This window comes from Hetaerina americana, unplaced genomic scaffold (assembly GCF_022747635.1).
Source record: "Hetaerina americana unplaced genomic scaffold, ioHetAmer1.1.p SCAF_1, whole genome shotgun sequence".
In the NCBI taxonomy this organism is placed as follows: Eukaryota; Metazoa; Arthropoda; class Insecta; order Odonata; family Calopterygidae; genus Hetaerina; species Hetaerina americana.
This window is the reverse complement of record NW_027286069.1, coordinates 6,274,791-6,288,780: the sequence shown is the minus strand read 5'-3', so window position 1 is coordinate 6,288,780 and position 13,990 is coordinate 6,274,791. Positions and strand designations below refer to the sequence as shown.

Sequence of the window (13,990 nt, the reverse complement as noted above, 5' to 3'; positions counted from 1 at the left end):
TGGAAGACCGATGATTTAGCAAAGAATCGGGCATCTGTGCAAATTTATTTGTTCGTGCTTATCGAACCAGTTCTCGGATTTATTTGATAACTTCACTAAGACGTGGTCTTAAGTTGGAAGTGAGTCGAGTGAGCCTCTCACCAATCGAAATCAACCTTCACACTGATTACAATGTCATGTCGTCGACCTGCAATTGTTATCGAAATCTTTCGTCCTGTTCTCGACATTAAAAAATGTTCTCTGGGGACATTCATTTTAGTCATGCGTATGAGTACCAATAAGACACCATAACCTTTTTCTATTATACCTACATTTATCCAAGCATTAGATTAGCTTTTCGGCTTGATTCACATCCTTTTCATTAGGTGCCTTCACGCATTTGAGATTAGGGTCAAATTGCGCGTAACCCCAGTCGCTCGCTGCCCTCGATCACTCCCGCTTCTTCTTTGTTCCGGTACGATGAGTAAAGAAACGAGGGAGCGTCCCTGGTACGGTCGCCACCCCTTGAGCGGCCGCGCCTCCACCCTCTCCGCCACCTCAAGGGAAGGCAACTCCCCCCTCTCTAAGGCCAACGGGGGGAGGGAATTGTTTTCGTGGTAGGGGGCGGGCGCGCGCGGTGGACAGGAGCGGGAAGGGGGGGGGGGGCTGAAAGTAAATTACACCGAGTGAAGTTTGTGTGGACTGAGTTGAATAAAATGCGGGAGGGGTTGTGTGATGGCGTGAAGGGAGAACGGAGGGTCAGGGGGTTGGAAGTGGGAAGGGAGGGCAGGAGGAAAGAAAGAATTAAGGGTTCCTCTTCCCTTTGAAGGGCGTAGCGAAGCGGGCACGTGCGATATTGGATTCGGAATCAATTGGGAGGAACACGAACGGGTTGTCGGGCCCTCTCCCGTCCACCGCCCCTCCACAACCCCTCTCCCTCACCCGACACCGCATTCCGAATTTCACACCCCCTCGCCCCGTGGGGGACGCGAGGGAGTCGTCAAGGCCAGGGGGCGGTAGGCTCTGGGGTGCGTGAGGGATGGGCAAGTGGAAGGGACCTGCTAAGACCCGCGGCTCCCCACACCCCGAGTCTCCATGGATGGCAATATGACGACGGGCCCCACTTCCAATGGTGGAGATGGGCTCGATGCTTCTCGGGTGATCCCGGGGACGAGATAACGCATCCGCCGCCGCCCCAACGCCCTCTCTCGGCGGGGTGCGACAGGAGTTTGATTGGTTCAGCTCTCTCGGGGAAGGCGCACGAGATCGGGTGAGAGAGGTGGGCTGAGTGCCGGACACGGGATGAGAGTTATCACTCAATCGGAATCACACGTGACCGAGGTATTCATGGGAATTGAATGTCAAAATTTCCATCCGCGCGCAGTTTTTCCACCCCGAAACGAACCGAATCCGAATCGATCGTGGATCAGAAGATTGATTCAAACGGACATTCCATTCAATTCTGACGTCTTTGAGCGACGTTATTTTACGGTGTGGATGGGTTTCATCATTGCTTGGGAATTGAGAGAGGATGCGAGCTTTAAATCGTGAAATCCGTCGATGCTTGTGTCACGTAACCGTGACAAATGGGCACTAATAACTCTCTCCGAAGGCAATTCAGCGACGAAAGCCTATTATCCGTTCTTTGAGCCATTGGAGATGTTCTTCGGATCGCATACTTCCTTCCAGATTCCTCTCCGTCCGAAACGACCCAAGCCATGTATGCCCAGCGTTAAGTGCCTTCGTGATTCTAATGACTTCTCTCGTAAATATATACTTTAATGGCGTAACTCCTTGGAATTTCTATATTCAGGACAAATAAGAAATTTTTTTGTGTCTAGCATAAAGAAATATGCACGCACAGTGAAATTTAGCAATTATTTTTCATCGGTCAGTCTCTACTTAAATAGGAAAGCACACGACTCAAACGAATGCAATAGGCCCTTTAGGAAAGTGATTGCATAAGGAAAATAAGTAATCGTTATTACGTTATCTTTTGATCATATATCGCTTATCTACCCACAATTTTGGAAAAAACACTAATGACTCTGTGGACCAAATGGAGGAATTTAAATTAGAATTTAAAATAAAAAATACGAGGCCTGAGCCGTGTTGGGGCAGAAATTACCTAGCGGAAAACTTTACTGCCGCAGCTGCTCGTCAACAGGCTTAAAAAATGAGAAGTGAGTTCGTCACGGCCGTGGGAAATGTAGGAGGGTGGAAAGGGGGTGGGGTGCGTTCGCATTACTCCTTAGGGTTTCTCCACTGAGTATTTATTAGGATACCCTCGGGAAATTGCGGAATCCAAAACAAAGAGGAGAAGAGAAAAACCCTGAACCTTTTGCTAGCGTAGCATTAAGACCCCGTTCATATAAAATTTCTTGAAGTAGTAGTGCTGCGTCGACGAATAACAGGACAATTTCTTTTATTATCAATGTTCGATGACAATATAACACAGGGGGGGTATTCCGAAGAATCGAAATTATAATATCGCTAATTGCCAATACGCTGACGCATTGTTCACATTATGTCAGTAGTCACTTATCAGATGTTTTGAATCACCTCTTAAGTACGCTCTCAGTTTGCCTACGGGACGTGAGACCATAAATTTAAAAAGTATATTTGTTCATTGTTTTGATTGAATAATCTTTTTCTACGGTAGCAGAAAAAACCATGCGAAAAATATTTGAGGTCCGCAGAGAGAAGAAATAATTAAAGAAATGCCATCAAATTTCATTCTGGATTCCAACACTTTTTTAATTTTTAATTACGTCATGTTGTTTGCGAAAGAAAATCTGGAGAAATAAATCTTAAACCACACGTACACAAATCTAGAAAAAAAATATTTCATGATAGATTTAAATTGATGAATTCTGAGGGTATCGGAGTTTAAATTTGTGATTCGACCGTTGCCAATATTTTCACGTATCCATTTTGCCAATCTCTCGGTACATCTTTGATTAAATCGTTATCCCTGTAATAATTTTGCAAATTTTTAAATTTGTAATCCAGAAACTCATCCATGAGGTTCATGAATCTCGCTTACTTATTCGGCGGTCCTTGAATACGCAAGAGTGAATGATGTACGATTATTATGATGAAAATTGATCTTGTTTGTAATTACCCAGGGAAATGCTTCGTTAATAATTTATGTACCGACGGTTTATTTCCTCCTTCTGTAAAGATTGGGTGAAGGGAATTGATGTATTTACGTACATTACAATACTCCTCACTAATTGTTTATGAATAGTGTTATTATTTGTATGAACCACAACTTAATCAACAAGTAATGTGACTCGAACCAAAAGGCGTCATTTCCCACTTACGTATTTGTACGTTATTTAAATCGAATGAATTTGCAGAAGGGTTTTTGATTCAACTAAGGAGTTAAAAGTACTTCCCAAATATTTTGAGATTCGAGAGAGATTTAAGCGAGATCTTTCTTCATGCTTTATTTCCCAAATCATTAAAACTTATCAAACAATATTCAACAAATTACTCATTTATTAAATGCTTGATTATCCAAGAAAATTATGTCAAATTAATAAAAGCGTCTGGAACTGAAAATTTTCATCATTAGTACATCGACTATGTCATACTTTACCCCCACAGTTTGACACCTGGAAAATCTTTGGGTATTTTATTCCAGCGTCAACCAAAACCATTCCCGAAAAAAAATACAAATTTAACTTATAAAAAAGAACGGTTTGATGAAAAAATAACTTTTTTCCCCCAATAGAAACCATCTGTAGCATTCCTCTCCGGTTGCGACCACGGATGTAGGAGCTGGGGATGGAGAGACGGGAGAAGTGGAGAATTGTGGTGGCGAGAGGCGAAGGGGAAGGAGGGGGTAGGAGAGAAGGGGGGGCGAAGGTGGGAGGGGCAGTGTGAGGTGTGGCGTGCGGGGAGCGGAGTTTGCAAAAACGGGGGAGGCGGAGAGGACTCCCGGGCGGAGCTTATCACTTTCGCTGCATGCGCTCGTAAACTGCACGACGCCGCTGATTGAAATCTCCTCTCCCTCCCCCCTCTAACCCCCCTCTCTCCAACACCCAACCCCCCTCTCCTCCACGGTGCGGTGAAATAGGTATCTTTCTCCCGATGTCCCCTCCCTTCCCTTTCGGAAACGAAGAGATATAGATGCACGGAAATGGAGAGTCGCATAAAAAAGACGCTGTCGGAGGCGACTGCGGATGCAATTTATTGATTCGAGGGAGACGAGGGGAAAGAGAGAGAGGGAGAAAGAGTGCCGTCCGCCTCTTGATTACCGTGTTACCTCTCCACTTTCCGTAGATTCACGAACAGTTTCTTTCAACTCCTTTTTGGTGAATCAAAAAAAAAATGTTAATTCACGAAGGAGATACAATTTACGACCCTCTTATCAGCTTTCCTTTGTTTTTTGAGGTTTCGGATACGCCTCGTGGGCATGAAAATGAACGCATTAGAGTCGTGAAGTTTGTTGAAAATAAATTCTTCAGTGCTCACTGTAAGTATTATCGGATTAACTCTTAAAAAACTCGTTATATTGGTGCTGGCGTAAAGTTATGGCGAAGTGTGTGAATTAAAAAAAAATTCTTGGAAAATTACAAAAAATATATTTTCAAACCAAAAAATTTAATTATTAAGTGTCGTGCATTATACCGGAGGCCCAATCCTTTGTTTAGCCTAATTCAAAGATGGGTGATCAGCATTACTTTGCACCTGACGTTCCTCTTTAAAATAGACTTTTAATAATTACGAAAACAATATTTATTTTTACTATTAAACTAGTCTGTAATCAGAGTCACGACTTTCTTAAATGCGGGTTTTCTTTTTTTACCTATATTAGGTACGGATTGTTCAAAAGAAGTCGTAGCTTTTACAGGACTATTTTTAGGCCTATTGGCCATCCAAGCAGGGCGGATATTGAGCAGCTATTCAAGCATGAAAATCTTTGTACCTCCCACCTTTCCATAAAAGCGCTGCGTCTTCCGCTGAGGATAACGTGAAAACCATTTACTTGTTTTATCCATTTTCTTTAGCTGCAAAAAAAAAACACTTTTTGCGGCACACTAACACTTGTTATTTGAGTGACGGGTAAATGTAAATTTAGAATGTTTATTGTTGATTTCCTTATTTTATAATTCATATGTATCTAACTCCACTTATTCATTTCATCGCTTTTATCCGTTTGATCGCTTCTCATATTTTGTTTTTCTCTAAGTAACTCAATTGAAACAATAAATATTATTGGAATATCAAAATTTTGAAATAAAATATCGCATATACAAAGACTGAAAAGTAAAAGTTAACTTCTTACTTTACCAGCATGAAAGCACTACCCGTCAACGGGTAGGACAAGGTTAAATGGGCCTTTAAAAACCGCCGGGTTTCTCTACTTCTCCTATTTTGCGTATAATTCATAACTTGAAGTTATACTATATTAAAATTTAGAATACACAAAATAAAGAAATAATTTTTGTATTCCATATTCAGAATATCGTTTAAATGAGCAATTTCTCTGAGCACTTGTGCGGAGATTCTTATCACTGCGGTAATGAGAACTATGGATTCTATATATGCCACACATTGAACCTAAAATGGTTTTTGAAAACTGATTTCAATTCCAGTTCAAATTTTATTTAAATTCTAATTTGAAACAATTCATTTGCTTTTACATCATGTTCTTGTCTTATTAGTTGACTAGCAATCCAAGTAATCCCGACTCGACCCCTCCATCCCGGCAATCTAAGCAATAAATTGTTTCATAAATGAAAATCATATTTCTCACATACTATATATACGAGAAATTCTTAAAAGTTTCTTAGAGGTGACAATAAAAACGTCATGATAAGAAAATGAACCCACTTTAGGGCAGAGTAAATGTTTTTAGGCTCATAATATTTATACACCTGATTTAAAGACAATGTACTGTATTTCAATCTAATCTTTAATTAAAAGTTCCGATTAAAGATAAAATACTTTACTTTATGAAAACGCGTTCACCGCTACCGGTACTTATGTTGTCCTTAGATCCAGCAGTTGTACTTGTTAATACTTATTACTACACCTTCATGGAATTGGATATTAAATACATATTATTGCAATTTTTCGATCAAATTATGAAGTGATTCATTTAATTTTCAAGTAGACTGTACGTTAACTTTATATACTATGCATAAGTCATCAGCCTTTCATGAAGATTTTTCACTCTATTTATTTCTAAACTGCTATATTCGTTTACGCAATTACAAAAATAATTAGGAGTGTGAGATTGTCTTTCGTATCATTTTGCTATTTATTTCCGTTCGAAAGAATAGAGAATTCTTAATTAAACTAGTAAACGCAATCGGAATTAATTACTTGTTCATAATTTTACTCAAAAGCATTTATTCTAAGGTTCAATCAGAGCGTAATAGAGCTTTTTTTGCGTCTAACATTTTGTTGGGCCACGTAATTATTTCAAATGGGGCTCCAGTCTCAGTGGACGCACCCCCCATCCCAACGCCCTTGTTTTATTTCCCTGGTTGTCGTCGCCCGAGTATTGGCGGTGCTTCAATTTCGCCGTCTCCTCTTCCAGGGGCCTCTCTTTTTAATTCCTCCTCCCCACCCCTTCCATTCTCCTCCCCTAAACCCACCCGCCCCCTCCCCCCATCATCATTCCACCAACTCCTCCCCTCCCTCCCCTCCCCTCCCCCTTTCCCGTCGGCGGGGAGAGGGTGAGGATACGGGAGGCGTGCGAAGTTCCTTGATGGAAGATTTCATCAACTTGGTCGGATGAGTTTAATAATGAAAAAACGGAAGACGAGAAAGCGTTGCCATAGCTCCTCAATCCCGCCGCCGACACGCCCCACCTCCTTTAACTCCGACCCCTTTCCATTGCACCCCCGGAACCGGAGGAGAGAGGTTTCTGTGAAGTGGGTGCTACAAAATGGGAGAGGATAATTAGGGAGGGCCTGGCGGATAAGTTTAGGGCTCCCGACCCTTGCTTTGGACACACATTCCTCGCCTTGGAATCAGTTTGATTACGTTAGGAAATGAAACAGAGAAGTACGTAAGTAGAAAAAAGTGGAAGAGTAAGAAGGTTTAGAGTAATCGGGGCCAATGTGCGGGGAAGCACGGATTCTTGTTCAATGCTCGCGCGGGCGTTGGGTTATTGGTTTGGCCCTGAAATTTTGAGGCAACTGCAACTCAAACGAAATACCTAAAGAGCAGGTTTATGTAAATTGTTTCTAAGCGGCAGATTGATGCTGGCGGATCGAATACAGTCATTCAGAACCATTGAATTCATCGAGCAAAAAGCAATCACGGGAAGTACAGCAAAAACAATTGATATTTTCTGATGATTTCCTACGCAGGCACGAAATTCCAGCCAATGAACCCCCAAAGATCAGAAGTCCTCTCACCAACGTTATTATTCGCACACACACGTACACGTTGATGGATTCGCCGAAAACAATGGTACGAATTTGTTCAAAAAGTAAGGTGACTTCATATTTTTATGAAGAAATATTTATTTATTCTTCAATATTCATGTTGTTCCCTTCAAATTAATTCCCCCCAGATATAATAACCTACACTTGTGCCAACGCTTTTTCCAGTCCTCGAAGCAATTCTGATAACCTTATTTGTTATAGCCTTGAGCTCTTCCAGCGATCCGTCCTTTCATAGGCCACCTCAGTTCTGGGAACAAGAAAAAGTCAGAGGGAGCCAAATCGGGTGAATATGGTGGCTGAGGCATGAGTGTGGTGTTGTTTTTGGACAAAACATCTCTCACAAGCGAGGATGTTTGAGCAGGTGCATTACAACGATGCAAAAGCCATGAATTGTTTTTCCACAATTCCGGACGTTTTTTTCATATTGCCTCTTTCAAAAGACGTATAACTTAAAAATTATACTCTTTATCCTACGATCCTCTCGTACGACCCTGCAGTAAGAACTCCTCATGCACTACTTCACAGTAATCGAATAAAACATTGAGCATAACCTTCACATTTGATCAAACTTGGCGTGCTTTTTTCGGTCTTGGTTCTCCTGGGTTCTTCCATAAGGACGATTGGAGTTTCATTTTGACGTCATAACCATGTATCCATGATCCTTTTGAGCAAATCAGGATCATCATTGACGTCATTCCACAACTCCTGAGCGATGCTCATACAACGGTTCTCCTGGTCAAAATTAAGCAGTTTCGGAACGAACGTCGCTGAAACACGTCTCATACCCATAAAAATTGCATAATGCGAGCCAACCGATATGCCAATATACTCAGCAACTTATCTTATAGTGATTCGACGGTTTTTCAAAACTGTTTTCTTCACTGCTTCAACGTTTTCATTTATTGTTGACGTGCTGGGCCGTCCAGAGTGAGGTTCGTCATTGGCATTTTCTCGACCATCCTGGAAGAGGTTGTACCGTTTTTAAACATTCACCTTCCCAAGAGCAGACTCACCGTATGCCACTGTCAACATTTCAAGGGTTTTGGAGCACTTAACTCTTATTTTTTATACAAAATTCGATGCAAATTATTTGAACCATTTTTTTATAGCATAAAATCGCCGAGCACACCAAAAAAGGTCAACAATTTGTATCTGTCGATAAAAAACTAAATATACTATATTATTGAAACTGTAAACAAATGTTTGGGGCATATGTTTCAAACCAAAGAAAAACAAAAACAATCGGAAATCGAATGCATGTTGTCCGCGAAATTTGAAAAGTCGCCTTACTTTTTGAACACGCCTCGTATGTTTCAAACAATTTTCCGGAATAGCTCGCTGACGGTGTCCTAGTCAAGGATATTGGTCATGTTTTCAGCTGACCTCTATTGAGTGACTAAGAGCAAGCACAAAATCCAGCGAACAATTAAACAGTGGTACGCCATCATATTGTGTTGAACTGGAGAAATCGGATACGGAGACGTTGGACATGATTTGCCAAGTGTTCAATGATGAAAGCAGGTCACAAAGTGCAGTTTTTAAGTGACACAAGCTCTTCAAAGATGGTCGAGAGAGTCCGGAGGGCGAACCCCGCACTGGAGCGCCGTCAACGTCAAGAACTGACGACAATGTGGAACATGTGCGTAAAGCGTTGAATTCAGATCGTCGTTTATAAGTGTGCGTATGATTGAAGATCGTATTGGCATTGATAAGGTTACAGTGCACACCATTATCACTGAAAGTTTGGCGATACGAAAGATCTGGGCTTAACTCCTCCCGAAGGCCTGCTCAAGGCAACCGACCACCTGACGAAAAATGGCATCGCGACGATTCCCCAACAGTTCCCTTACAATCTCAACTTCACACCAGCATACTATTTCATATTCCCAAAAGTGAAATCATCCCTCAAAGAACGCCACCATGGGACCTTAAGTACCATCCAAGCAGCTTGCACGCATGCCTTTAAGAACCGTCCGGAATCCGCCCACCAGAAAACCTTTAAGTCGTGGAAAGTCACAGGCAAAAGTTTGTCGGCGCTCAAGAGATGCACTTTGAAGAACTTTGAGGCATTGTAGGATTGTCTGAAATAAAAATATACACGTATTTACGAAATTTTGCCTGATATTTTTTAAACAAAAATTGTTGCTTGGGTGAAGCTGAGGGTGCCCAGAGGTGTCGATTTTGGAACGGAACCAGGAAAATCTGGTCACTAGTAAAACGCTCTACGAACGGGATTACCACTTCCCATGACTATAATAAATGGATATTTTAATTTGACTCAGTACACTCTTCCTTGTTTTAATTTTTATGCGTTTGAATTTTCCGGGCATTCATAAAGGCCACTAAATGGGATTCAGATATATAGGGGAGCCGTTTGTGGCTCACATATGATTTCTATTTTGCATAACATTTACTTACTATACTTTGGCTGACCAGTAGTGAACGCATTGAAATAATTCCTTTCGGAAGACGTATTTTGTAGATTTGGTCACGACAAAATTTACAAAATGGTATGCAGAGTGTTTGTTCCATGTCTTCAAAGACATAGAAACTGTGAGTTAATCCATGTCCTTGCATCCTTTTCAAAATACCTTGGCTTTTTCAATGTATTGAAAGAATTCTCGTGCGATTAATAGAGGGAAACGCGGTAAATTCACCAACATAATACCCAGAAAGCCACAGCGAAGGAGCGTGACGTGGGTTGTTCAAATGCAATGCAACTGCAAAGCATTACAATCTCCCTCCTGTTTTAGCAGGAGATGTATCCAAACCGAAGTCAACTTCACCTGTAGATACGTGGTTGTGCATACTAAAACCATAAACAGTAATCAACCCGAAGGTCGGTTTGGTAGGTGTAAGTAGAGTTTACCTAATATCGTACTAAGCCCGACGGTGTGTCTGGCCCCCTTATCACCCTGATGTGTAAATTCACACATCAGGGTAATAAGGGGGCCAGTTTCTTTCCCTGTGCCACCTATGTTTTCCCATGAGGTTCATTCTGGTACATTAATACCAAACTACTCGGGAGAAGATGAGAATGCCCGAGATGCCCGGGAATCAAACCCGGGACCTCTGCTTGGTAGTCAAATACTCTACTTCTGGACTGCCGTATCCTGAGGTTATGAATAAATGTAAAAAACTGCCGAGACTTTTTTACGAGAACATTTTGAAATTAACTTTGCAGTCCACCTGTATCATCAAATAAAGGTTAATATTAAGGCAGATATTTAGCTCCATTTCTTCAAGTATTTGGGAATGTTTTTTAAGATTCAAGACTTTTGAATGAGTAATAAAAGAAATGGAAAGAGCCTCAATAAATTATTGGGTTTCTATAAAATTTTTTTTAAGAATAAGACTTTCCATATTTCATTCTAAATGTAGGTAGATTAGAGTGATCCCAGAGTTTTAAGTACACTGGTTTATAATGTAATTTACGGCTTTAAATAGTTTTTAGGGCAAAACAAAGAAACTATTTACAACCATTATCCTTTTTCTTTAATCAAACTGACCCAACACATGGTATGCACTTCAAATACTACTACATTCTGTTTTAAAACTTCACCTAATTACATCCAGGCTTAAAGATACATCATGAAAACAGTGAATGAGTTACCGGGGGTGTAAGTGCAAGTCTGCTGCATTGGTTCATCTGATTCTCATTAATAAAAAAGAATAAAATTGCGACAATTACCTTACTTGACGAAGACGGTAGCCATAACATTTCATAACAATCGAAATATTATAGCTACCGTGTTTTAGGACCATAAAGGTGTGTAAATTGTTGAGTTCATGCAGCCGGGGGCAACAATTAATGCAGCTGTTTATTGTGAAACGATACGACCTTTGCTGAGAGCCATCCAAAACAAAAGAAGAGGCATACTAACCTCTGGAATTACTGTTCTGATCCACTACAACGCCCGTCCTCACAGTGCTGGTGCAACCCAACGGCTCCTCGAGGAGCAATTTCAACAGGACATGTTCGATCACCCGCCATACAGTCCCGACCTAGTGCCGAGTGACTTCCATCTTTTCCCTGAACTGAAGAAGTGGCTTGGAGGGCAACGCTTCCAAACCAACGAGGAGCTTCAAGACAACGTCAAGACTCATTTAAATTCATTAGCGGCAACATTTTATGGAGAGGGTATTGTAAAGCTTGTCCACAGGTACGAAAAATTCCTCAATCGTCAGGATGATTATGTCGAAAAGTAACCATAGGTGTACATAACTTTTAGTATTAAATAATTTTTTAAATTTTCTCTTGCTATTTTTTTAACTGCCCATAGGAGGCTGAAAAAAAACCGCCCTCGTATGTGTACCTAAGTACCTTATTTAAGTTACCATGTTTAGCATAAAATAAGCATTCTAGCATAGTTGAGGCCATATATTCTAAATATATATTGTAAATATGACGCTTTTAAATAAGTGTAATAATATAATAATTTATTTTCTTTTCATTTTACAACTTCATCTCCATCCGAAATATGTTTAAAATTAACTATTTACAATGATGAACAACATTATTCGCCTAAAACCAGGTTTAAATTATAGACATTTAATAAAGAAAATTACTACACTTTTATGGATACACATAAAGACTCTCGTTGCTGTTATTTCATTTCAGAGATTATTTTTCGCTCATTAGTTAGCAAAATATTGCAAAGTTACATAATTAAAGCGATGGAAGTAATGGGTTTGTAAACAAATACATTGCAATATTTTATCTTGCACTAAGCCCTACTTTTCACATGCGGCATGAGCCCACGGCAGTGCCTGTGATATCTTATATAGTACATACGTGCAAAAGTGACTACAGCAGAGAAAATTTGTTTGATGAATTATTTCCCGATAAACCTCTATTGCAGTTTTGCAGTTATTTTCGTCACACACACACACACACACACACACACACACACACACACACACACACACACACACACACACACACACATATATATATATATATATATATATATATATATACATAAATATATATACATATATATATATATATATATATATATATATATATATACATACATATATATATACATATATATATATACATATATATATATACATAAATATATATATACATAAATATATATACATAAATATATATACATAAATATATATATATACATAAATATATATACATATATATATATACATATATATATATATATATACATATATATATACATATATATATATATATATATACATATATATATACATATATATATATATATATATATATATATATATATATATATATATATATATATATATGTGTGTGTGTACATTGATGAAAAAAATTAAAATCTTCACTTCTTGCTCTAAATGCAAACATAATTTGTGCGTGTGTGCGTTGAATTAATTATACACTAATAAAAACCTATAGAAAAATGTATCAAACGGAACAGGGAAGAACAGGGTGAGGATAAATTCCTCAGGAGCCACTAGGAAGGCATCCGGTGGCAACATGGTGACCTCTGGTCCATTAATAACGGAACAGCGGATTGCCAGGGAAGGAGTGAATAGCTGGTCATAGGGCCAGGGGGAAGGAGGGTGATCAAAAGTGCTGCTGAGCCGGGTGTGTGTATCGTAGGGGGGGGCTGATTGGGGGGCCTGTGTGACCTGGGAACTGTGGGGGGGGGCAGGCGTGACGGAGGGCCGAGTCGAGAGCGGATAATGGAGTGAGGGTGGTCCCGCGGGCGGGGGATCAAGGGGCGGGGATGAAGCCGGGGGGCCTCCCGGGGTCGGAGGGGTCGTGAGGGAGGCGGAGAGATTGAAAGACATCCGGGGGGTCGGCAGGTTCATACAAACTCCTATCGCACTCATACCATCCCCGCCTCCGGCCGCTTCCCCTCCGGCCCCCGGTGACACCTCGACGGGATTCACGCACGGAGTGTCAAAAGGGGTGCGCGGGGGGCGGAGGGGGCGACGGGGGCCGCTCGTGCTGGGGTGGGGGTTGAATGTGAGGGGAGGAGGAGGAGGCGGTCGGGGGGGGCGTTCCGTGGACGCGTAATTGAATTCCATTCCCTGTAGCGCCCTCTCGAGGATTGAAAGAAAGTGACGGGGGGAAGTGGGAGAGGGGTGGGGTGCGAAAAACTGCGCCAATTAAGTGGAGAGAGGCGTGAAGAGGGTTGTTTTAAGACCCGACAGCGTGTACGTATATATGTATGTATGCGTGCTCGTATCCCGAGGGGGCCGCCCGTATCATTCCCCGCCCCCTTCTCCTCCCTCTCCGTTTCCCCCCCTTTCGATACACGCACGCCTCGTTAAGGGTTCCCTCCCCTCAATGCGCTCCCCCGCCCCCCGAACCCGTCCACACACTCCATTCTGCGATGGGTCGTCGTGGCGTCAGGTCGGGAGGCGCTACTAGCTCGGGGAAATAAAGTGAAAGAAAAACGCACCAAACAATTTGCATTTATTCATTCGTTAAATTTGAGCCGCCATTTGAATCCGTCGATGAAGGCTTACAACAAGTTGAATTTCGAGTAAGAAGAAGCGCGGACTGATTGTTTGTGTCATTCTTTTCCCTTCATCACTATGCGAATTCAAAAATCCTAAACTAAGTAGAATACATGCGTATACGT

General features: G+C 41.2%; 1 protein-coding gene across 1 annotated transcript; it reads left to right on the top strand.

Moving 5' to 3' along the window:
* Positions 1 to 11,180: 11,180 nt before the first annotated feature.
* Positions 11,181 to 11,600, top strand: LOC139693723 (histone-lysine N-methyltransferase SETMAR-like). The gene has a single exon (XM_071591988.1). It carries the CDS (start codon positions 11,181 to 11,183, stop codon positions 11,598 to 11,600), a length of 420 nt encoding a protein of 139 aa, XP_071448089.1.
* Positions 11,601 to 13,990: the final 2,390 nt, after the last annotated feature.

Coding starts and splice junctions, on each gene's coding strand:
- LOC139693723 (XM_071591988.1), top strand. CDS start 11,181: ATGCAGCCGGGGGCAACAATTAATGCAGCTGTTTATTGTGAAACGATA.